The following is a 26,110-nucleotide window of genomic DNA, read 5'->3' as shown; positions in this document are numbered from 1 at the left end:
AAGTGTTCTGAACTTAAAGAAAGGTAACTTTGAGGGTATGAGGCGTGAATTGTCCAAGATAGACTGGCGATTGATGCTGAAAGGGTTGACGGTAGACATGCAATGGAAGGCATTTAAAGGTCGCATGGATGAACTACAACAAGTGTTCATCCCAGTTTGGCAATAGAACAAACCAGGAAAGGTAGTGCATCCGTGGCTAACAAGGGAAATCAAGGATAGTATTAAAACAAAAGATGAAGCATACAGATTAGCCAGAAAAAGTAGCATACCAGAGGACTGGGAGAAATTCAAAGTCCAGCAGAGGAGGACAAAGGGCTTAATTAGGAAAGGGAAAATAGATTATGAGGGAAAACTGGCAAGGAACATAAAAACAGACTGCAAAAGCTTTTATAAATATGTCAAGAGAAAAAGATTAGTTAAGGCAAATGTAGGTCCCTTGCAGTCGGAAACAGGTGAATTGATATTAGGGAACAAGGAGATGGCAGACCAATTGAACAAATACTTTGGTTCTGTCTTCACTAAGGAAGACATAAACCGTCTGCCGGAAATAGCGGGGGACCGGGGGTCTAAAGAGATGGAGGAACTGAGGGAAATCCAGGTTAGTCGGGAAGTGGTGTTAGGTAAATTAAATGGATTAAAGGCAGATAAATCCCCAGGGCCAGATAGGCTGCATCCCAGAGTGCTTAAGGAAGTAGCCTCAGAAATAGTGGATGCATTAGTGATAATTTTTCAAAACTCTTTAGATTCTGGAGTAGTTCCTGAGGACTGGAGGGTAGCTAATGTAATCCCACTTTTTAAAAAGGCAGGGAGAGAGAAAACGGGGAATTATAGACCAGTTAGCCTAACATCGGTAGTGGGGAAAATGCTAGAGTCAGTTATTAAAGATGTGATAGCATTACATTTGGAAAGTGGAGAAATCATCGGACAAAGTCAGTATGGATTTACCAAAGGCAAATCATGTCTGACGAATCTTATAGAATTTTTCGAGGATGTAACTAGTAGAGTGGATAAGGGAGAACCAGTCGATGTGTTATATCTGGACTTTCAGAAGGCCTTTGACAAGGTCCCACATAGGAGATTGGTGTACAAACTTAAAGCACACGGTATTGAGGGTTCAGTGTTGAGGTGGATAGAAAATTGGTTGGCGGACAGGAAGCAAAGAGTAGGAATAAACGGGTCCTTTTCGGAATGGCAGGCAGTGACTAGTGGGGTACCGCAAGGCTCAGTGCTGGGACCCCAGTTATTTACAGTGTATATTAATGATTTGGACGAGGGAATTGAATGCAACATCTCTAAGTTTGCGGATGACACGAAGCTGGGTGGCAGTGTTAGCTGCGAGGAGGATGCTAGGAGGCTGCAGAGTGACTTGGATAGATTAGGCGAGTGGGCAAATGCATGGCAGATGCAATATAATGTGGATAAATGTGAGGTTATCCACTTTGGCGGCAAGAACAGGAAAGCAGAGTATTACCTGAATGGTGACCGATTGGGAGAAGAGGAGATGCAATGTGACCTGGGTGTCATGGTGCACCAGTCATTGAAAGCAAGCATGCAGGTGCAGCAGGCAGTGAAGAAAGCGAATGGTATGTTGGCATTCATAGCAAGAGGATTTGAGTTTAGGAGCAGGGAGGTTCTGCTGCAGTTGTACAGGGCCTTGGTGAGACCGCACCTGGAGTATTGTGTGCAGTTTTGGTCTCCTAACCTGAGGAAAGACATTCTAGCCTTAGAGGGAGTACAGAGAAGGTTCACCAGATTGATCCCTGGGATGGCAGGACTTTCATATGAAGAAAGACTGGATAGACTAGGCTTGTACTCGCTGGAATTTAGAAGACTGAGGGGGGATCTTATAGAAACATATAAAATTCTTAAGGGGTTGGAGAGGCTAGATGCGGGAAAATTGTTCCCGATGTTGGGGGAGTCCAGAACCAGGGGTCACAGCTTAAGGATAAGGGGGAAGTCTTTTAGGACCGAGATGAGAAAACATTTCTTCACACAGAGAGTGGTGAGTCTGTGGAATTCTCTGCCACAGAAGGTAGTTGAGGCCAGTTCATTGGCTATATTTAAGAGGGAGTTAGATGTGGCCCTTTTTGCTAAAGGGATCAGGGGGTATGGAGAGAAGGCAGGTACAGGCTACTGAGCTGAATGATCAGCCATGATCATATTGAATGGCGGTGCAGGCTCGAAGGGCCGAATGGCCTACTCCTGCACCTATTTTCTATGTTTCTATGTTTCTATGATATTGAAATTTAATTTCAGTCTGATGGACTATTTGGCACTTAGACAAAATTCCAGGAACTTGGGTGGGTGCCAGCACAAGAGATCAGTGGATGTCTTTCTTCAGTGCTGTAATATTCTAATACAATGTGCTGAAATATAAAACTTCTATCGCAAAATCAACATTTGTTTTCATCTTAACAATGCGCCACTTCAAAACAGTTCCAAATGTCAACTAGCAGCTCATCTCAGCAGATAAAAACGGTAGTACAGGCTCCAAATGCCATAACAATGCCAAGGAAAAGCATGCAGAATTGTCCTCTGTAAATTGCCCCTAGTGTGTAGGGAGTGGATGAGAAAGTCGCATAGCATAGAATTGGTGTGAATGGGTGATCGATGGACAGCGTGGATTCGGTGGGCCGAAGGGCCTGTTTCCGTGCTCAATCAATCGATCCAAAATTGGTGAAATTTATACTTAGAACATCAAAATGTGTTCTCTTGTATTGGCGCTAAAACCAAAGTTGGGTGCTTCCATTTGTGCGTTGAGATTGTAACCACATCATTGCTACCCGGGAATGTGGGAAGTGGGTCTTGAGAGTATACCCTTCATGGCCTCCACAGCCGCCATGCGAAAGACCAGCACGGAGAGAAGGGGAAATATGGGCATGAGCTGGAGAGAATTATGTCTGTGCTGTATTTGGCCCCATCTCCATCTACGCTTGCAAATACACCCTTGCATTCCTCTGTTGTAAGCAGTTCCAACCCACATTCCAGGCAGCAATCAGAGCTGTGATCAGTATAGTGAAAAACCGTTGCAGGCAGACCAACTCTCAGAACTTTGGAGCAGCGGTAGAGTTGCTGCCATACAGCGCCAGACCGGGCTCAATCCTGACTGTGGGTGCTGTGGATATGGAGTTTTGTACGTTCTCCCCCTGACCTGTGTGGGTTTTATCTGAGATCTCTGATTTCCCCCCACACTTTAAAGGCGTACAGTTTGTAGGTTAATTTGCCTCAATAAAATTGTAAATTGCCCCCAGTGTGTCGGACAGCGTTAGTACGCTGTGCAAGATGATCACTGGTCAGTGCGGAATTGGTGGGCTGCAGGACCTGTTTCCACATTATATCCCTGAAGTCTAAACTGATTTGAAGCTCAAGCAGACCTTTAGTCGTGGCACAGCGGTGGAACTGCTGCCTTACGGCGCCAGAGACCCAGCTTCGATCGTGACATGGGGTGCTTGTCGGTACAGTTTGTACGTTCTTCCTGTGACCTGTGTGGGTTTTCACCGGTTTCCAAAAGATAGACACAAAATGCTGGAGTAACTCAGCGGGTCAGGCAGCATCTCTGGAGAGAAGGAATGGTTGACCTTTTGGGTCGAGACCGTTCTTCAGACTAAGAACGCCTTTTGCTTTTTGTATTTTTTTACTATCAGATCTTGGGGGTTTTAGTTTAGTTTAGGTTAGTTTAGAGATACAGCGCGGAAACAGGCCCTTCAGCCCATCAGGTCCGTACCGACCAGCGATCCCCACACATGAACACTATCCAACACTAGGCCCAATTTTTACATTTATACCAAGCCAATTAACCTACAAACCTGTACGTCTTTGGAGTGTGGGAGGAAACCAAAGTACTCGGAGAAAACCCACACAGATCACGGAGAGAACATACAAACTCTGTACAGACAGCACCCGTAGTCAGGATCAAACCCAGGTCTCTGGCGCTGTAAGTGCTGTAGGGCACCAACTGTATTGCTGCGCCACCGTGCCGCAAGACAATACTTCTGTACTTTAATGTTAAATGGAGTGCTGTGAATTTCTGGAATTCCACTGAGCCTGTGGATTGTACCATGTGCCCTAAGTTTATTATAACTTAAAATTGATTTTATTCTTGTACAAATACGTGTCAGGTTGAACTATAAGTCAGTGAAGAGTCACACAATATCCAATGCTGATAGACTGGTATTGACATCAATCTACTTTTGCACACTAGACAGACAATAAATGCTGGAGTTGCACAGCAGGATGGGAAGAATCTCTCGATAGAAGGAATGGGTGACGTTTTGGCTCGAGACCCTTCTTCAGACTGCAAGACTGAAGAGAGGGAGACACATTTGCAAGGTGTGAAAACAAGACATCAAAGGGGATGAGGGTTAAGGAAAATGTGGAATAGATCATTGTTAGCTAGGAGAAAGTGACAACGAAGCATAGAGATAAAAATGTAATCAGGGGGACAGTCAGACTGGCCGAAGAACTAGGAAGAAGGAGGGATGGAGAGAGAGGGAAAGCAAGGGTTACTTGAAGTTAGAGAAGTCAATATTCATACCGCTGTAGTGTGATAGCACACATTCATTAAAACAAGCAGATGGCATCAAGATTCCAGCTGAATCTGAACATTTGCACATTAGACTCAATTATGTTTTATTCAACTGATTTGGTCTTATTCAATGTTAGGATCATTATGGCCCTACTACAGTGAAGATTTTATTCCAGAAATATAATCGAGAAACAGTTGATCATTGGCACCATGGCCTTTGTCTACTAATAATTAAGTAATGCCCTTACACTAAGAATAGTTATTTCAAATTCTGAAACAATGGGGTTTCTGATGTTCAGCTCAGTTTAGTTTACAGATACAGCAATGAAACAGGCCCTTCGGCCCACCGAGTCCATGCCGACCAGCAATCACCCCGTACACTAACACAATCCTACATACTAATGACAATTTACAATTTTTACTGAAACCAATCAATCTACAAATCCGTACGTCTTTGGAATGTGAGAGGAAACTCGGAGCTCCCAGAGAAAACCCACACGGTCACAGGGAGAACATATAAATTTCGTACAGGATTGAACCTGGGTCTTTGGCGCTGCAAGACAGCAACTCTCCCGCTGTGTCACCGTGCCGCCCCAAGATTTTTAAAGAAGGATAACTCTGGAGGGAGACTGCCTGTTCTTCATGGTGATTTTGATGAATACTGGGAGATTTAAAAACCCTGACAGCCTTATTTTCCCTATTAAAGCAGGGCAAGGGCACAGTACAATTCACTTCTTTATCTTACACACCAGAAGTACCACCGCGCACAATTTATGCATTAAAACTAACCTCTCCGTTCCAGGATTACCAAGACAATGTTTTGAGCTTCATTTGCCTTTTGTCAGAACAGAATGCAATCAGATTGGGTTGTGTTGACAGTTCTGCAAGGAATTATGATCAATTCTCAATACTATTAAGCTAATATCTAATTTTTATAATTAGATTTTCGGTAGCAATTATGATTCCTTCACACAAATCACCGTGGCGGCACGGTGGCGCAGCGGTAGTCGCTGTTTTACTGCGCTTGTAGTGCTAGAGAGACCCGGGTTCGATCCTGACTACATGTGCTATCTGTACGGAGTTTGTATGTTCTCCCCGTGACCGCGTGGGTTTACTCTGAGATCTTGGGTTTCCCCCCACATTCCAAAGACGTACAGGTTTGTAGGTTAATTGGCTTGGTATAAATTGTCCCTAGTGTGTGTAGGATAATGTTAATGTGCGTGGATCGCCAGTCGGTGCAGACTTGGAGGGCTGAAGGGCCCGTTTCCGCGCTGTATCTCTAAACTAAACTAAATTAAACTAAAACCCCCAAGACCTGATAGAAAAAAAACCAAAAGGCAAAAGGCATTCACTGTCTGAAGAAGGGTCTCGACCTGAAACGTCACCCATTCCTTCTCTCCAGAGATGTTGCCTGTCCCGCTGAGTTATTCCAGCATTTTGTGTCTATCTTTTGGTGTAAAATTAATCTTGCATGCTAAGCAAGCAGTACTAGTTGGAAAAGCGGCAATGTGCAATACACAATTCCAATGACCACAATTAAACTGAAGGAGCAAACAACTGCTGATACTGGTTCAGACCAAAGATAAGCGCACACCTTCCCTAGCCAACAATGGACCTACCAGACAATGACCTGTCTGAGGTCATTTGTAGCTGGTCCTGGTCTTTTCTCGCTTCCACCTCTTGACCTCCTCCTCCCCCCCTACCCACTGCCATCCCACTACTTTCATTCAGAAGGGTCCCGACCCGTAACATCACCCAACTTTTTTCTCCAGAGACACTGCCTGACCCGTTGAGTTACTCCAGCATTTTGTGTCTGCAATTAAACGGAATATTGGCGCAATCTGTGAGGGGCTGCAGATTTGACAAAGCCCGTATTGCACGCCTGTCCAAAACACACATTTCCAACCCCTAGATACTTCACCTCACCTTCTGCTCCTTTCTCTGTTCGTTTATTTATTTACTTATTTATCTATTTATTCATTTCCCTATGTTCTCTAAATCTCTGTAAAGCGTCTTTGAGTATATGAAAAGCGCTATATAAATAAAATACATTATTATTATTATTATTAACACAGAAACATTTCAGTAACATATAGTAATAAATCTTTATTTGATAATAGTTTTTAATTCCATGAATTCAGTCCACATGGAATTTACTACATGAATTATACAGAGTAACACATGCGCCAAATGTTTCTCACATCCTTTTATATGCTCACAGATCAAATTGCAAATCTTTGCCCTTTATTTTAATCTTCTAGCAATCATTGCAAAATATCAAAGCCTTAAATTATGGCAGCAATTTGTTTGAACACGTATTACTTAAAAGGCTTAGCTTTAAAAGAATTATAAGTTAAACATTCTATTAATAAAACTCAGAAGAATTACAGAAGAAATAGATCAGATCTTAGTGCTTGGGCATTAAGTACAAAGATACTTCAAGAATGTAGAAAAATAACTTTTGGTATGTGACATTCTATCCATGGTGTTAATAAAGCTCACCTTTATTATTGATAATAATTAAAGGATTTGTTAATTAAGAAAGAAATATTCACGAGGTATTTACAAGTCAGCTGTATGAGTAGTGAACTGGTAATATTTCCATGTTAGAAATCAGATTCTTTTCATATATGTATAAAGCCACTAAATAACGTAGCAGGCATTGACAAATATGATAATTAAAAAGTTGTATTAATATTCCTTTGAGCTGAATTTTCAAATGTTTTATTTCCAACACTGTAGGATAGTTACTGATGTGCATTACATGGGAGATGGTCAGGGATGTTGGAGGGAGTTCATAAGTTCTAGGATCAGAATTAGGCTATTTGGCCCATCAAGTCTACTCCGCCATTCAATCATGGCTGGTCTATCTTTCCTCCTCAACCCCATTCTCCTGCCTTCTCCCCATAACCCCAGGGACCGTTTTGGGAAGGACAGTCAGTATTTTCCTTACACATTGCTGAAAGTCTTTTAACCCTGGTGAGCTCACTTGAAGGTATCAATCCAGCTAACAGACTGGAAAAATAACTTAGAGCAGTCTGCAGGAACAGCAGACCGCATCTCAAGCCTTGGGTGTGTTGTCTAATTCATGAACCTCTTTGGGGAGCAGGTGGGTGCTTCCAGAGAAATTTGGTGTTTCAAGGGAAGCAGCCTTTGCCTGAAGAGGTACCTCTGAGGTCCACTTGCCAAAGCTGCTTAAATCTGTAAGGCATGGAAAAATCTGCCTACCAACAATAACATCTGCAATATGGGTTAAATCAAAAAGATTGCAGCTTCATTAAGTTATTTGAAATGTCCTCCTGGTATTTGGGAACAAGGTAATCCCCATTTCCTGTCCTGCCCAGGTGAAACATAGAAACATAGGTGCAGCAGTAGGCCATTCGGCCCTTCGAGCCAGCACCGCCATTCAATATGATCATGGGTGATCATCCACAATCAGTACCCCGTTCCTGCTTTTTTCCCAGATCCCTTGATTCAGTTAGCCCTCAGAGCTAAATCTAACTCTCTCTTGAAAACATCCAGTGAATTGGCCTCCACTGCCTCCTGTGGCAGAGAATTCCACAGATTCACAACTCTCTGGGTGAAAACGTTTTTCCTCATCTCTGTCCTAAATGGCCTACCCCTTATTCTTAAACTGTGACCCCTGGTTCTGGACCTGAAGGTCAGCTGCCTGACATGCAAGGAATTTCCAGTCTTCCAAAATAATGTGCCTTCACATTTATATTTAATAAAACACCCAGTAAGTCACGAAACATCTGTGGACAGGTCAGAATGTTATTCAGGGTGGGTGTGAGGGAAGGCATTGCAATTGTAATGTGAGCCCTTTATTCCTTTCTGCACAGATGCCAATCTCTGGTATTCCGTGTATTTCCAACAGTATTTATTTTATTTCAGACTTCCAACCTCCTCACTGATTTTACATTCTATCTACATTACCTAACTTGATCTCTGCTGGATCTCTAAACTAAACACCACTTTTCCAGCGTTGCACATATTCCTCATCTGTCAACTAAAAAAAAAAAGATGAATCACAGAGTCATAGAGTGATACAGTGTGGAAGCAGGCCATTCGGCCCAACTTGCCCACACCGGCCAACAATGTCCCAGCTACCCTCGTCCCACTTGCCTGCGCTTGGTCCATAACCCTCCAAACCTGTCCTACCCACGTACCTGTCCAACTGTTTCTTAAACAATGGGATAGTCCCAGCCTCAACTACCTCCTCTGGCAGCTTGTTCCATACAAGGAACAAGCTCTGTGTGAAAAGGTTACCCCTCGGACTCCTATTAAATCTTTTCCCCTTCACCTTGAACCTTTGTCCCCTGGTCCTCGATTCCCCTACTCTGTGTAAAAGACCAGAGTAGGGGAATGACGTTGAATCAATTGAATCCTTCAATTGATCCAACATCCAACAGCCTTTTGGAGAATTACAATCTGCGATTACCTTTTGTGATATGGTGCTTCCTAATTACTTTTATGAACATACAGATTTGAGCTCCATGGTTATTGTTCCAGATTCTGCCATCGGATGGAATAGTCCGCAATGTGGCCCAATAGGTTCCCTTTATTTCATTACCATGGAAGATGAGGATATTCCCTTGTCAGAACGCGGAGAATTCAGTTTGTGAATGCTTCCCTTTTCCATGCCTCTCCAGGGGATTCCAGAGGAGTCAACAACAAGATCTCAGAACGCAATAAGACTTTAGAAAGCTGCCCCCGCAGAAAAACCCGCATCTAATTGTCTCATTTAAGAATTCTGAGGAATATGGACACCTTCTTTGCAAATCACAGATTTCATATAAATCAACTAAATCATATAAAAAGTCATGAGATGCAAGGACCAGCTCAACAGACCACTGGACAATGCCATAAGTTAAATGTGTAGGAAGGAACTGCAGATTCCGGTTTACACCGAAGATGGGCACAAAAAGCTGGAGTAACTCAGCGGGGCAGGCAACATCTCTGGAGAGAAGGAATGGGTGACGATTCGAGCCGAAACGTCACCCGAAACGTCTTTCCTGCTGAGTTACTCCAGCATTTTGTATCTACCTGCCATCAGTTAATTGCGAGTTTTATACTCCAGGAATCTAGGTTATATTTTGGTTGGGTAAAAATCTTTTTTTTTTGTTTGTTTGATTGGAAGCACCTTCGTGTGTTCAATTGCTTTGTTGTTTTCAGCAATCATTGATCTCCAGAGCAAAACTGTTACCAGTAAAAAACACCGAATGGAGAGGAAATCAAAGCAAACATCTCTCATTACTTGGAGACACAAGGATAAATTCTTCACTGGGGATTGCTCTTCTAACGACCTAAGATATGGAATTCACTTTCTAAATCTCCCTGCCTCTTTAGCTCTCTCTCTTTCTCTCAGTCACTTCTTAAACTATGTCATAAGGTCATGAGGAATAGGGGTAGAATTAGGCCATTCGGCCCATCAAGTCTACTCCGCCATCCAATCATGGCTGATCAATCTCTCCCTCCTAACACCATTCTCTTGCCTTCCCCCCCATAACCTCTGGCACCCGTACTAATCAAGAATCAATCTATCTATCTCTGCCTAAAAAATATCCACTGACTTGGTCTCCACAGCGTTCTGTGGCAAAGAATTCCACAGATTCACCACCCTCTGACTATGTCTTTGGTCACTTATCCTCATAGCTCCTTTATTTTGGGCCTCCTGTCAAATTTTGAGCCATAACCTTTCTGTGAAATACCTCAGGACATTTTCCATGTTTAGAGAGCCGAGGAATCGCAATGGGAAAAGAGAGAAACGTAACTCTGCGTAAACAAGTGTCCTACATGAATTAAGAATATTGCAAGGTATAATGAGTAGTAGTTACATGCCCACAATAAAATAACTTGATGAACAGAAGTACTTAGAGTCATACAGCATGGAAAATCTCACAAGTTCATAGGTTCTAGGAGCAGAATTCGGCCATTTGGCCCATCAAGTCTACTCCGCCATTCAATCTGATCTGTCTTTCCTTCTCAACCCCATTCTCCTGCCTTCTCCCCATAACCCCTGCCCCACTTACTAATCAACTTAATTAAACATTAAAGATTATCATAAAACAAAATACAACTGTAACCCAAATGATAATCAATATCATGGCTCATATTGGGTTAATATTTTAATCACTAAATATTATTGTGACAACTATAAGTAAGGAAGTTATTAGATTGCAAAAAGGAATAAATATTAAGACTCTCAGCATGGATTATCATTTTCAGCTTGCAACATGTATCTCTATCATGCAAAATCTAAAACTGCAGTATTGTTAAGTTTCTGCGACAAGGTTATTAAATTAGATCAAGAGTGGTCCCGAATCTGCAAAAAGCAAAAGCATGTCCTAAAGTGAACAAAATGGGGAAAGAATCATGTTTGAACACAAATGCAGAGGTTTTATTCTCAGTATTCAAGAGGGGTAAAAATACTTACAAAATCGAGGAATCAATCCCCACTTTAAACACGTTTAGGCTTGTACCAAATATTTTCAACTCTGCAGCTTTCCATAACAAACAAAAGTGCATTTCTATTTTTAGCCAGAGAAATGTAGTCACTGTACAGCTGACGCCAAATGTGAAATATAAGTATATGCCATATTACGTACATGTATCACCAGACAGTAAGCAAACAGATCTGCTATACTGGACAGAGTAATTTGGGTTACATTTTTTTCAGATTTTTGACAACAATTTTTTTTGGGGGATTGTATTTTCGGCTGAAAAGGAGAGTTGGACGAAATAAAGTTATGGATCTTCTGCATCCATGAACTCTTTCTTGGGCTGCGTCGAACCATTATACCACGCGCAGGAATTGTCGGACCTCTTAATGCAAGCATAGGACTTGGCCTGCGTGCCGTGAATTTTTTTCTCAGTTATCCAATCTGTCCACAGGCACTCACTTCGAGAGTTGATGTAACAGGGAGTTGATGCACACCTGATAATCTATTGGGGATCAGAGAGATAAATTAGCATGGAAGTTAAATTGAATTGAATACTTTATTGTCATGTGGCAAGTCACAGTGAAATTCTTTGCTTGCCAAGGCGTGCAAATAGTTGCCCATAAAGGGTGCTTACAAAGTTACAAATTACCCCCCCCCCCGCGCCAGTTCCCTCGTGATCTCCCCCCCCCCCCCCCCCCCCCCATGGCGGTCCTCCCACATCGGGTCCTCCATTGTCCATTGCTCTTCCCCCTCCCTCACGGCGGTCCCTTCACGCCAGGTCCTCCTTTTTCCTTCCCTCATTTGTAAAATTAATTCACTGCTGTTATTCTGTTCAATGGCAGCCCCCCCCCCCCCCCCCCCCCCAACACACACACACACACACACACCACTCCACCACCCAGGGTAGGAATGATATCCATTTTTCAACTCTTCTTGAGATTCTAAATTAATTAACCAACCAAAATGCACATTTTCAGATGTGGGTGAAATCTGGATCACCCCAGGAAAACCGGATTATCCCAGTGACAGAGAGAGGGGCGGCACGGTGGCGCAGCGGTAGAGTTGCTGCTTTACAGCGAATGCAGCGCCGGAGACTCAGGTTCAATCCTGACTACGGGTGCTGCACTGTAAGGAGTTTGTACGTTCTCCCCGTGACCTGCGTGGGTTTACTCCGAGATCTTCGGTTTCCTCCCACACTCCAAAGACGTACAGGTATGTAGGTTAATTGGCTGGGTAAATGTAAAAATTGTCCCTAGTGGGTGTAGGATAGTGTTAATGTACGGGGATCGCTGGGCGGCACGGACTTGGAGGGCCGAAAAGGCCTGTTTCCGGCTGTATGTATATGATATGATATGATATGAACATGCAAACTCCACATAAAAGCACCGTTTGTACCTATTGTGTTGAAAACTATCATTGACAAGTTTCCAACTTTGGTACACACCCTCTGCAAGGCAGTCCCTGTGCAATGATGGGTGATTGATAGTCGCCATGGACTTGTAGGCCAAAGGGCCCATTTCCATGCTGTATCGCTAAACTAAACTGATGCATTAAGGAGATGCAACATCCTCAATTTTTTCCCGGTCACAATTTTAGTACCAAGAGCACCATCTACTTGTACCTCCTTCAGATTATTTCATTTGTTGCCAGGACTCAAAGGCCTGAGGGTGCAGTATTCTGGTTAACTGAATGACAACCACTTACCATTGTGTATGTTCACCTGCACAGCAATTGGAGACAGGAGAAGAAGCACGAACCAATCTAACTAAGGAAGCACCAACTGACCAGGCATTATGATTAAAATTCCATTGACACCCACTCAGTTTACCCATTCCATTCCATTTTCTCGGCCATTTGCCCTGGAGTATTGTGCCTCCTAATTTGAGGAAGGGCATCCTTGTAATTGAGGCAGTGCAGCGTAGGTTCACGAGATTGACCCCTAGGATGGCGGGACTGTCATATGAGGAAAGATTGAAAAGACTAGGCTTGTATTCACTGGAGTTTAGAAGGATGAGAGGAGATCTTATAGAGTCATCTAAAATTATAAAAGGACTGGACAAGCTAGATGCAGGAAATATGTTCCCAATGTTGGGCGAGTCCAGAACCAGGGGCCACAGTCTTAGAATATATGGGAAGCCATTTAAAACTGAGGTGAGAACAAACTTTTTCACCCAGAGAGTTGTGAATTTGTGGAATTCTCTGCCACAGAGGGCAGTGGAGGCCAAATTACTGGATGGATTTAAGAGAGAGTTAGATAGAGCTCCAGGGGCTAGTGGAATCAAGGGATATGGTGAGAAGGCAGGCACGGGTTACTGATTGTGGATGATCAGCCATGATCACAATGAATGGCGGTGCTGGCTCGAAGGTCCTAATGGCCTCCTCCTGCACCTATTTTCTATGTTTCTATGTTTCTAGGGCTGTGGAGGCCATCAATGGATATTTTTAAGGCAGAGATAGATAGATTCTTGATTAGTACGGGTGTCGGGGATTATGGAGAGAAGGCACGGGAGGGGGTTAAGTGGAAAAAATAGATCAGCCATGATCTATTGGCTGAGTAGACTTGATGGGCCAAATGGCCTAATTCTGCTCCTATCACTATATTTAAAAAGAACATGTTTCTCCTTACCTTACAATCACATTCCGTTTGGTATTTGTGGATCAAGCTTTTCTTCTGCATGATAGTTAGCTGGTCCCATTGGGAAATAAAATCACAGAGTGTAACAAACATCTTTCCATCCTCGTCCAGTTTGCCTGTGGGTTCATTAAAATGGACACGTTATTTTTGACGATCACTTGATATTTTCACTCACTGAATCCAATTATATAAATCAAGCTGAACTTGAGGTCTAGTTTCGTTTAGTTTAGTTTGAAGATACTGTGTCGAAACAGACCTTTCAGCCAACCGAGTCCACCCCAGCCATTGATTACCCGTACACTAGTTCCACGTTATCCCACTTTCGCATCCAACACACTGGAGGAACTTTTACAGAAGCCAATTAACCTACAAACCCACACGTCCAGCATTAGTTTCGTTTGGTTTATGGACACAGTGTGGAAACAAGCCCTTCGGCCCACCAAGGCCGAGCATCGACACGCTTGTTCTATGTTATCTCACTCATACATCCTACACAAGGGGGGCAATTTACAGAAGCCAATTAACCTACAAACCTGAACGTCTTTGGAATGTGAGAGGAAACCGGAGCACCCGGAGAAATCCCACGCGGTTACAGGGAGAACGAACAAACTCCCCATCGACTCCACAGTCAAAAAGGCCCAACAGAGGATGTACTTCCTGCGGCAGCTGAGGAAACACAATCTGCCACAGGCAATGATGGTCCAATTCAATACTGCCATCGTTGAGTCCGTGCTCATCTTCTCCATCATAGTCTGGTTTGGCTCAGCCACCAAGCACGACATCCGGAGGCTGCAACGAATCGTTCGATCAGCTGAGAAGGTTGTTGGCTGTAACCTTCCCTCCATTGACGAACTGTACACTGCAAGGGCCAGGAAGCGAGCGGGCAAGATCATCTCTGACCCCTCTCACCCTGGCCACAAACTCTTTGAAGTACTTCCCTCTGGAAGGTGACTCAGGACTGTCAAAGCAGCCACAGCCAAACATTAACACAGCTTTTTTCCACGAGTAGTAGCTCTACTCAATAACCAAAAGTCTGTAGTCTCCTTTTACTCTGGTTTATTTCACTCCCATGTTTAAACCTAATGTGTATTCATAATGTTTTAATGTTTTATGCTTTACTCTTAATTGTTTACTGTATGTTGTTACTTGCGAGCGGATCACCAAGGCACATTCCTTATATGTGCATATACATGGCCAATAAACTTATTCATTCATTCATTCAAAGGCTATAAGATAGACACTAAATGCTAGAGTAACTCAGCGGGTCAGGCAGCGTCTCTGGAGAAAAGGGATAGGTGACGTTTCGGGTCGAGACCCTTCTTCAGACTCTTTACGGGTAGGTAAGGGGAGTCAAAAAGTTGAGACGGTTGATGTCACGCCGGCTGTTAGAAAGAAAGAGGTCTAAAGAGGGTAGAAGGCCGTCTGGGAGAGACCAAGAGGAGGGGGACTGGTGGAGACAGGAGAAGGGGTCATCACAGGGCAGTGGGGGCTCCTTCCCACCAAAGGCTATAATTTCAGTTGTCATATTCCTTTTTAAAATGTATTGATTTTACTTTTGGGTGGATCCAGGCATTGCAGGTAGGCCAGTATTTATTCCTCTTCCCAAATTGCTCTCCAGAAGATGGCGATGCGGCACCTTCCTGAACAGTTGCAGTCCTCATGGGGAAAGTGCTCCCACAGGTGTCGCTTTTCTTTCTGTTCAATGGTCTCAGATCTGCGGAAGCAACATTTATGCTGCCATGGTCTCCCTTAGGCACCCAAGCGATCAATTCCTGGACCTATCTTAGCTCAGTTGTGCTCCACCAATATACAGGTGCTCCATGACTACGGACCCTTCTGTTACGTCCAGGTGTTACGTCCCACGGACCCTTCTGTTCGTCAGATACTACGCAAGTCAGAAACGGAAGTGCTATTGTGCACGTGCAAATTTACAATTCGATGCGGAGACCACAGGGGGGAGCTCCGACGTGGAGACCACGGGGGAGCTCCGACGTTGAGACCACGGGGGAGCTCCGACGTGGAGACCACGGGGGAGCTCCGACGCGGAGACCACGGGGGAGCTCCGACGCGGAGACCACGGGGGAGCTCCGACGTGGAGACCATGGGGGAACTCTGATGTGGTGACCACAGGGGGGAGCTCCAACGCGGAGACCATGGGGGAGCTCCAAAGTGGAGACCACGGGGGAGCTCCGACGTGGAGACCACAGGGGGAGCTCCTACAGGGAGACCACGGGGGAGCTCCGACACAGAGACCATGGGAGAGCTCCGATGTAGAGACACACTCCGTGCAGACAGCACCGTCGTCAGGATGGAACTCTGGCCTGTAAGGCAGCAACTCTACCGCTGCGCCACCGTGCTGCCCTGATGATAGATCTTGGCGGAACCTTCAAAATTAAAAGCATGTTCTGTACCTGTAATTAGATATTCTTTTTTCCCGCTTGTATCGAGTACGGCTCCACATATTGCTGAAGAAGGGGCAGTGTAAATATATTCAATATTGTCCTCTGGGCCTTTGAACATCTGTAAACAAAGGAATTTAATAGGAATTTAATAGAAATTTGCATATATTACATTCGTGAAATCCAAGGAATTGGTGGGTGACTTTAGTAAAACATGGACAATTGTGAAATCCATTAATTAATTATCCTTCATTAAAAAGTTACCACTTTCAATACTCGGTGGACTTTGTTCCCTGCAAAGATATTTGCCTTGTGTTTTTAATTTTCTAAACATGGATACTCTCATATTGAAGATTAAATTATAAATTGCTAGCTGGAAAAGTTGAGCATCATGTCAGTCCAGCGGTTTAAATAGTGGTTTCTCTTCTTCAAGAAATCCTTGCTTCCCCACCCCTCTGTCCCTCTCCCACCCTAGTTCTCTGACTAGTTTCACTGTCCTCCAGTTTAATTTTAGTGTTTGTATGCGTCGTTGTCACCATCCCCTCAGCCAACAGTGAACCATTCTACATTTCCCTTTAACATCGTCTGCTTTGATCTGTCGTTTTCACACCTTACCCATCCATATCTCCCTCTCCCCTGACTCTCAATCTGAAGAAGGGTCTCGACCCGAAACGTCACCCATTCCTGCTCTCCAGAGACGCTGCCTGTCCCGCTGAGGTACTCCAGCATTTTGTGTCTGCCATATCTGTCTTGCCTGCTGACGGAATTCCAGGCAGGATATTCTTTGGCAAATCATGATGGTGTCAAGTTATTTCAGTGGCATAAAAATGCCATCAATAAAGATTACATGAATAGCAGAATAAACAAAATGGCAGAGGATGTATGGGAAAGAACTGCAAACTGCAGGTTTAAACCAAAGGTAGACACAAATAGCTGGAGTAACGCAGCAGGTCAAACAGCATCTCCGGAGAAAAGTAATGAGTGACATTCCTTTTTGACCTCCCTTTTTGAAGAAGGGTCTCGACCCGAAACGTCACCCATTCCTTTTCTCCAGAGATACTGTTTGACCCGCTGAGTTACTCCAGCTTTTTGTGGATATAAAATGGCAAAGGAAGTGGACGTACCAAGCTTACCTTTTCTGCTATAACACGGAAATGGGTGATTTATCTTATTTCATGATAATTTATCATTTGTCACTGAAATTCTGGCTGCAATGCACTATTTCTTCAAATGTATTTTCTGGTGGTGAGGGGGAAAAGATTTAATAGGCACCTGAGGGACAACTTTTCTTTTTACACAAAGGGTGGTGGGTGTGTGGAACGAGCTGCTGGAGGAGGCAATTGGGACAGGTACTATTGCAACGTTTAAGAAACATTTAGACAGGTACATGGATAGGACATGTTTAGAGGGTTATGGGCCAAATGCAGGCAGGTGGGACTAGTGTAGATGGGTCAGTGTGGGCAAGTTGGACCGAAGGGCCTGTTTCCATGCTGTATGACTATGACTCGGACTGTAGTACAAATGAATCCTGCATAAAACCCTTAACCATCACTCCAAAGACGTACAGGTTTGTAGGTTAATTGGCTTGGTATAAATGTAAATTGTCCCGCGCGCGTGCTTGCGTGCGTGTGTGTGTGTGTGTGTGTTGGATAGTGTTAGTCTGCGGGGATCGCTGGTCAGTGCGGACTCGGTGGGCCGAAGGGCCTGTTTCTGCATTGTACTCTCAACTAAACTAAACACTGCATATCCTTGTTGATATAATTATTCCGGTCCTGCATCTTCAGGGTTATTAGAATGGTCTCTTTTCATCAGTGGCATTTCAATGCTTCGGGCAGCTAGATCTCTGGGTACTGGCATTTCTGAATTATGCATCTCTCGCTTTCTCTGCCTCCCACTGAGATCTGACATTTTCAGAAGCAGTAGCGTACAATAGACCCTGCAACAAAGCAATTTTGGTGACAGACGCCCGCCCCAAGATTAATTTCATCACAGCACAATATCACGATTATCCTTCAGTCAAGAAAGTGAATCCTTTATCCACGAGTTGCAACTACGGGATTAAGATTCATGAACACTGGTCTGTTTTCTGCCATAAGGTTTCGGTGCTTTCTTGTAACCATGTGTGATATGGAGTGATCAAATGCAGAGTAGGCATTTAAATGATTCATTGCCAGGAAAGATCTGGACACATCGCAGCCTCATTACATTAAGGAGTGTTTGAATATTACATTCACTATTAATTATAATTGTTGATCTTTTCACAACCCCAGCGGAGTTCAATGGAATGGCAGAAACTTCCTCCATTGCTCAAGGCATCTTCCACGGGTCACTGATACACCGAGTATCTTTTTATAAAGCAGTTCAGAATATAAAAGCTGCTTCGTTAATTAAAATTCTTAAGCAGCATGAATTGTCCCTCTGCAGACCTGATTTGTTAAGATGCAAAGTGCAGAGTTTAACTGTGATCCCAGCACTCTGGATTATCCCAGGGAAGGATCAGTGAGTCAATCATCTGCAGTTTCCTTGATTTAGTAGATACGGGAAGCATTGGTGGCGAGAGCAGGTATTGAGGGGGGTGGTTCTTGCAACCAGAGCTAACTGTTGAGCCTTCCCAAGGTTCCGCGGGCTGAACTCATCAAAACACCAGTGAAGGGAGGTGCCCACTTGATAACCCCAATTATATACTGGCATCTACACAATCAGTTTTTAATATGCTTGTTAACATGTCGGTAGCTTATGATTGCACATGGAGTTAGTTATTGACCTAGAGCATTAGTGTTTATAAGCAGTTTAGATACTACTTTGGCTTTGGGCTTGGTTTTCTTGGTCGAGGGCTTATCCTGGTGTTATAGCACGTACTTTGTGTTTTAATGGCAATTTACAAGTTAATGCCATGACCAAGCAGAGGACTAAAACTAAGCTCATGTTGCATCTTGCTCCATTAAGAACAATGGAAAGCAATGTTTTGGTCTGAAGAAGGGTCTCGACCCGAAACGTCACCCATTCCTTTGCTTCAGAGATGCTGCCTGTCCCGCTGAGTTACTCCAGCTTTTTGTGTCTACACTTCCCAAATGTATGTGTGAGAGACTGCCAGGGACACGGAAATCACATCATCTTACTTAGTTTAATTCCAATTATTATTATTTTCCAGGGAAGATCTGAACACATCCCAGCCCCATTACATGAAGGAGTATTTGAATATTGGATTAACCACCAATTATAATTGTTGACCTTTTCACAGCCCCACAATTCCAAGATGGCTCCCAACCCAGGCGATTATTTGTATGCTAGCCACAGAAACAGGTCTGTAATCACATATTACAATCGCTCCACACTTTTAAATCTCTCTGTACACTGTGAATGGCTTGTTGTAATCATGTATTGTCTTTCCGCTGACTGACTGGTTAGCACACGACAAAAGTTTTTCACTGCACCTCGGTACACATGACAATAAACTAAACTGAACTGAACTAGTTTAAAGACACAGCATGGAAACAGGCCCTTCAGCCCACTGAGTCTACGCTGACCAGCTATCATAGGTACACTAGTTCTATTCTACATACTAGGGACAATTTACAGAAGCCAATTAACATACAAACCTGTACATCTTTGGAGTGTGGGAGGAAAACAGAGCACCTGGAGAAACAGAGCACCATGTTGTCACAGGGAGAATGTAAAAACTGTAGCACCCATAGTCAGGTTTGAACCCGGGGTCTCTGGCACTGTGAGGGAGCAACTCTACTGCTACGCCACTGTGCCACACTAACTTAGAATTTTTAATTGTGGATCCAGGATTAATAAAAATATTGCTGCACAGCACCAATTCTGAAGAAGGGTCTCGACCCAAAACGTCACCCGTTCCTTCTCTCCAGAGATGCTGCCTGGCCCGCTGAGTTGCTCCAGCATTTTGTGTCTATCACCAATTGGTGGCTCATGTTCAATCCTACGATTGGCTAAGGTTTCAACAGTTGATTGATAAAACCATTATCTTGCGTGGATTCACAACCTTTTAGCTTTGTGCACTAGCATTTTATTCAACAAAAACCTTGCCAGCATCTCTCTGCTATTAGTCTCCAGGTTACAGTCGGTGCTATTGATTTATGCATTCAGCCTGTTTATAGTGTTCAGTTCACTTGGTGCACCTCTTTCATCAAACAGGTCCAGACAGCAGAAAGACAATACATGATTACAATCGAGCCATTGACAGCCATAGAGAGGCACATGGATGTGCAGGGAATGGAAGGATGTGGATCAATATGCAGGCAGACGAGATTAGTTTATCTTGGCATCATGTGACACACCAACCTTGTGGGCCGAGATCCTGTACTGCACTGCTCTAAATTTTTAACACCCAAATCCAATTTGCATTGAACTGGAAAATGCAGATTAGGGGAGAAATTATAATTGTTTACGATGATGCTGAAGACATCATTATTTAGCATTTAACAGGCTTTTGGATACATGGATATGCCGGGAATGGAGGGATTATGGATCAGGTGCAGACAGCGGACATTAGATGAACTTGGTATCATGTTCGGCACGGACGTTCCCGTGCTGCACTGTTCCGAGTTCTCTGTTCGTAGTTGATGAGGCGGAAGGATTTAGAGGTGACTACACAATTGTTTTAAAACATTGCACTGCCCATTGTTCCCATATCTGCAAACTTGGCTTTTGCAATACGAGGGCCCCTGACATTCCCCGAGATTAACTATAGGGGCAATGCCATTATTAACTGTGTAGGGAGGAACTGCAGAGGCTGGTTTACAACGAAGATGGACACAAAATGCTGGAGTAACTCAGTGGGACAGGCGGCATCTCTGGAGGGAAGGAATGAAACGTCACCCATTCCTTCTATCCAGAGATGCTGCCTGTCCCGCTGAGTTCCTCCAGCATTTTGTGTCCATCTTCCATTATTAACTGTGTTGTTATTGTGCCAAGTAATTAAGCCGTATACCAGCAGGGGGAGCAGCATAGAAAGTTCCCAGTTAAATTCCCTTTACACATTAAACTTCCACATGCTGTGGGGATAATAGCTTTATAAATCTATTCGATGCAATATTGGCCACAGGAGATTTCAGTTCAGAACTAATACAGCCTCTGTGAAGCTTTGATCAAATGCACTGGAGGATAACAGGCAAGCTGCAGAAATACTATCATCTGCTTGCATCTCTCCTCTTTATAAGTTCATAAGTTCCAGGAGCAGAACAAGGCCATTTTTGGCGCATCGTCTACCCCGCCGTTCATTCATGACTGATCTATCTCTCACTCAACCCCATTCTCCTGCCTTCTCACCATAACCCCTGACTCCCATACTAATCAAACATCTGTCAATCTCAGCCTTAAAAATATCCATTGACTTGGCCTCCACAGCCTTCTGTGGCAATGAATTCCACAGATTCACCGACCTCTGATTAAAGAAATTCCACCTCATCTCCTTTTTAAAAGTACGTCCTTTTATTCTGAGAATTTGGCCTGTGGTCCCAGACTCTTCCACTGGTGGAAACATCCTCACCACATCCACTATATACGGGCCTTTTATTGTTCAAAAAATTATCTGAAATGACTCTAGGCAGAACCAAGATTCGTCAGTGAAGATAGACCCAAAATGCTGGAGTAACTCAGCGGGTCAGGCGGCATCTCTTGAGAAAAGGAGTAGGTAACGTTTCGGGTCCAGACCCTTCTTCAGACGCAAAATGTCACCTGTTCCTTTTCTCCAGAGATGCTGCTTGACCCGCTGAGTTACTCCAGCATTTTGTGTCTATCTTCGTTTTAAACCAGAATCTGCAGTTCCTTCCGATTGGAGTCGTCACAGCCCAGTTCTGTCACGGAAACGTATGGGCTATACTTGTTTCTCATGAAGAATGATAAAATCATGCAGGAAGGATGGGGGGGCAGGGGTTGACATGGGAGGTGTGGCAAGTAGAATGACATCACACGAGTGGCAACATGGCTGCCAGGAGCTAGGTTGTCCAGGCATCATCCAGGCATCATGCTCCAAAGATAGACACAAAGATAGACACAAAAAGACGGTGGGCAGCACGGTGGCACAGCGGCAGAGCTGCTGCTTTACAACGACAGAGATCCGGGTTCGATCCCCATTACGGGTGCTGTCTGTACGGAGTTTGTACGTTCTCCCCATGGTTTTCTCCGAGATCATCGGTTTCCGCCCACACTCCAAAGACGTACAGGTTTGTAGGTTAATTGGCTTGATATAAATGTAAAGTGTAAATTTTTCCCTAGTGTGTGCAGGATAGTGTCAATATGCTGGGATCGCTGGTCGGTGTGCCGAAGGGCCTGTCTCAGCACAGTATCTCTAAACAAAACTAAACTAAACTAGACTCAGCGGGCCAGACAGCATCTCTGGAGAAAAGGAATAGGTGACATCTCGACCGGCTGAGTTACTCCAGCTCTGTGTCTATGCCTGATGTGGCCCCTTGGCTGTGCTGAGTTAACTGTCTCCATGAGCAGAAAACCTTTGACATCCTATCTGGATCCTTCACTGGCTTTATTTTGCTCTAAACATTATTCACATTACTCCCTTTATCATGCATCTGTACACTATGGATAGCTCAACTGTAATCATGTATTGTCATTCCGCTGACTGGTTAGCACGCGACAAAGTTTTTCACTGTACCTCGGTACTCGTGACAATAAACTAAACTAATCCTGGGATAGACAAAAAAAAAAGCTGGAGTAACTCAGCGGGTCAGGCAGCATCTCTGGAGAAAAGGAATGGGTGACGTTTCGGATCGAGACCCATCTTCAAACTGAGAGTCAGGGGAAAGGGAAATGGGAGATAGAGACGGTGATATGGAGAGATTCAGAACAAATGAATGAAAGATATGCAAAAACGTAACGATGATAAAGGAAACAGGCCATTGTTAGCTGTAGACTAGGTGAAAATGAGTTACAGCCAATTTTAACAGGACGACATTGAAAGCAGTACCTCACCATCTACTTCAGCGTCTATATCTCAAGTGTCACTTTCCCCTGACTCTTATTAAAAATCACAACATGCCAAAATAACTTTCCATTTTCTTTCATGCTTTGCTCTCGTTACCTTAATCTGTTTGATCTCATACTGGATCTTCTGGATGGGGTTTCCATAGGTGTCATCTCCAGTGTTCACTTCTTTTTGTGCAACGACTTTTGCCTTGATCACTGGAAGAGTAAACACAAAAGAGAAAATATAATTACCAGCAGATCAAGTTGAAGCAACAGAATGAATCAGGAAGAGCAATTTCCCAAGTCATAAGACCAAGGAAAAAGTTTGGAGAAATTAGAGTGGGGGTGGGGGTTGTGGGGTGGTATTATTGTGTGGTAAATGCAACCAATGGATAAAACTCTTACACACATTTAGCTCTGGTCAGTGGGGGGGTGTCACGTGCAAGTCTTTAACTTTCCTGGCTTTTTGGAGAGGCATGCATGTGCATCTTTGATGATAATCGTGATAATCAGTGCAGTGAAGTGCATAAACTGATGGGATTATTGAGGACAGCAATCAATAGGGTGGTGGTTTCCATTCCCCTGTTTGGCCCCACCACCAACGAGTGAATTTCAACCACAGTTAACAAGTGTTTTTTTTAGTTGTTTACAGTTGAGACTAGCTTAATTCCCCCCCCCCCCCCCCCCCCCCCCGTTTTCAGTATATTGCTGGAGACTAATATTTGTCTTGTAACCCATTCCAGTTGAACTGTTAAATGTGCACGTCTTCCGAAATTCAGCTGCATTGAAGGAAGGAAGAAATTTCTTGACAATTGTGTTCCAATAATATGGTGCCAATTAAAAACAGATTTCTCAGTAAATTTTTATCACAGAGACCACTTGTTTTTTTTTTTAAAAAACCTCACACCACTTAGAATTTCCTGTTGTGAATATTTCCTGATGTGCTGTTTTCAATGTTACATTGCTTGCAAGTACCACAGACGCATCTCAAATAAGTAAAATCCACAGATATTTGTGATACTCTTTTTCTGTCTTTGTGTCTTTTGTACAAGGTGTCTTAATATGGAAGTACTTGCTCTTGAGAATAAACTACTTTACATCTATCTATGAGGGAGTTAATCCCTCAGTTACCTTAAAACCAATAGTTTAGTTTAGAGATAAGAGCGCGGAAATAGGCCCTTCGGCCCATCGGGTCCGCGCCGACTAGCGATTCCCGTACACTAGCACTATCCTACACACACTAGGGACAATTTACAATTTTATCAAGCCAATTAACCTACAAACTTGTATGTCTTTGGAGTGTAGGAGTAAAACCAGAGCACCCGGAGAAAACTCACGCAGGTCACTGGGAGAATGTACAAACCCCGTACAGACAGTACCCGTAGTCAGGATCGAACCCGGGTCTCTGGAGTTGTAAAGCAGCAACTCGACCGCGCAACCTTGAATTACTGTAACTTGAATTAAATATCAATTATTCTCTGTTGAAGATATACAAATTGAAACTCATGGGCTTTGGGGATGCAGTTGAGACTATTCAATTAGCTCTGTCACCTAGAAGGAACACACACAGAGTCCTGTGTAGGAAGGAACTGCAGACGCTGATTTACACCGAAGATAGACACAAAATGCTGGAGTAACTCAGCGGGACAGGCAACATCTCTGGATATAAGGAATGGGTGACGTTTCGAGTCAAGACCTTTCTTCAGACTTGTTCTAACAGTTTCAAAGGTCTGTAGCACACATTATTTTTGAGATCCGGCAAAAGGCATTTAACAGGGCACTTGCTGTCAAAATACATTTTATTAAGCGCAAAAACAATGCTGCGTTTTAAAAATTAAGACATGCGGCCTCCCATACAGAATAAAAATGTCCCACTTCAAGCTTGGTACGAATTGGACTGATTGCAACCATCAACCGCCTGTCAAGAAACAGATGGTGACTACACTTGAAGAGATTGTAGTAATTCTTTTGACTTGGCAGAAAAACTAAAAATAAGGATTATAACTCCAGGGCTTGAATTTCTAAATTTCTTATTCCCCGTGAAATATTTGTTGCAAAGGGATTTCAAAACAGTTTATAAAATATCATTGGCATTCATACGAACTAATCCTCTTAGAGTCATACAGTGTGGAAACAGGCCCTTCGACCCAACTTGTCCAACATGTCCCAGCTACACGAGTCCCACCTGTCCGCGTTTGGCCCATGTCCCTCCAAACCTGTCCTAGCCATGAAAAAGAAAATGAAAAAGAGGGTTGAGAGGGCGGATAAAATGACAAAGCTCCAATTTGTATTTTTTTTTTGCAGATTCATACATTCTATGACCATGCATTTAATGTTTTGCATTGACGTACAGTGTTCAGTATATTCTGTAAGGTGCATTTTGGTGCTAATATATCTGCATGCCCTCCGAAGCTAATGCTGTTAACAGTATATATCCAGCTTTCAGAATTATGGTGACACTCTAAACCCAGTCTTCCTCCAGCAAGGTAGAAGTGGAGCCTGGTGTTTCTGGGATAGTTGCAACATAAATGCAGTACCAGTAATCACTCATATTCACAGCTTTATTCATGCAATGTTTCATGGTGGAAAATGCATTCCCTTCTGCAAATGATTAATTAACGAGGAAGGCATTTAAAAATATCTAAAAATCTTTCCCATGGATACGGAAGCAACTTAAAAAATGAAATAGTCGTAGAATTGCATGGATCAGTCTCTGCCGTACATGGTTTATGGGATCCCAAGAGGACATTCAAGAGTCACAAGTGATTTTATTATCAGGAGTCCCGAAACATCTGGAGTATTGTGTGCAGTTTTGGTCTCCTAATTTGAGGAAGGACATCCTTGCTATTGAGGCAGTGCAGGGTAGGTTCACGAGGTTAATCCCCGGGATGGTGGGACAGTCATATGAGGAAAGATTGGAAAGACTGGCTTGTATTCACTGGAATTTAGGGGATCTTATGAAAACATATTAAATTATTAAAGGACTGGACAAGCTAGATGCAGGAAACATGTTCCCAATGTTGGGGGAAGTCCAGAACCAGGGGCCGCAGTCTAAGAATAAAGGGGAGGCCATTTAAAACTGAGATGAGAAAAAACTTTTTCACCCAGAGTGTTGTGAATTTGTGGAATTCTCTGCCACAGAAGGGCCAATTCATCCAGGCCA

The 26,110-nt window shown here is 43.6% G+C and overlaps 1 protein-coding gene across 1 annotated transcript in view; it reads right to left on the bottom strand.

Annotated features, from left to right (window-relative positions):
• Positions 1-6,616: 6,616 nt before the first annotated feature.
• The window catches only part of timp2a (TIMP metallopeptidase inhibitor 2a), a 60,505-nt gene continuing 41,011 nt past the window's right edge, over positions 6,617-26,110 (bottom strand). Inside the window, exons 2-5 of the mRNA XM_078401347.1 lie at positions 23,063-23,163; positions 16,015-16,123; positions 13,595-13,719; positions 6,617-11,470 (exon numbers count right to left, since the gene is read on the bottom strand). Coding sequence (XP_078257473.1) covers positions 11,273-11,470; positions 13,595-13,719; positions 16,015-16,123; positions 23,063-23,163 — 533 coding nt within the window. The 3' untranslated portion in view covers positions 6,617-11,272. The remainder of the gene's footprint in view (positions 11,471-13,594; positions 13,720-16,014; positions 16,124-23,062; positions 23,164-26,110) is intronic.

The sequence above is a fragment of the Rhinoraja longicauda genome, chromosome 6 (genome assembly GCF_053455715.1).
Source record: "Rhinoraja longicauda isolate Sanriku21f chromosome 6, sRhiLon1.1, whole genome shotgun sequence".
In the NCBI taxonomy this organism is placed as follows: domain Eukaryota; kingdom Metazoa; phylum Chordata; class Chondrichthyes; order Rajiformes; family Arhynchobatidae; genus Rhinoraja; species Rhinoraja longicauda.
Note: the sequence above shows the minus strand (reverse complement) of the source record. Positions and strands in the feature narration are given on the sequence as shown.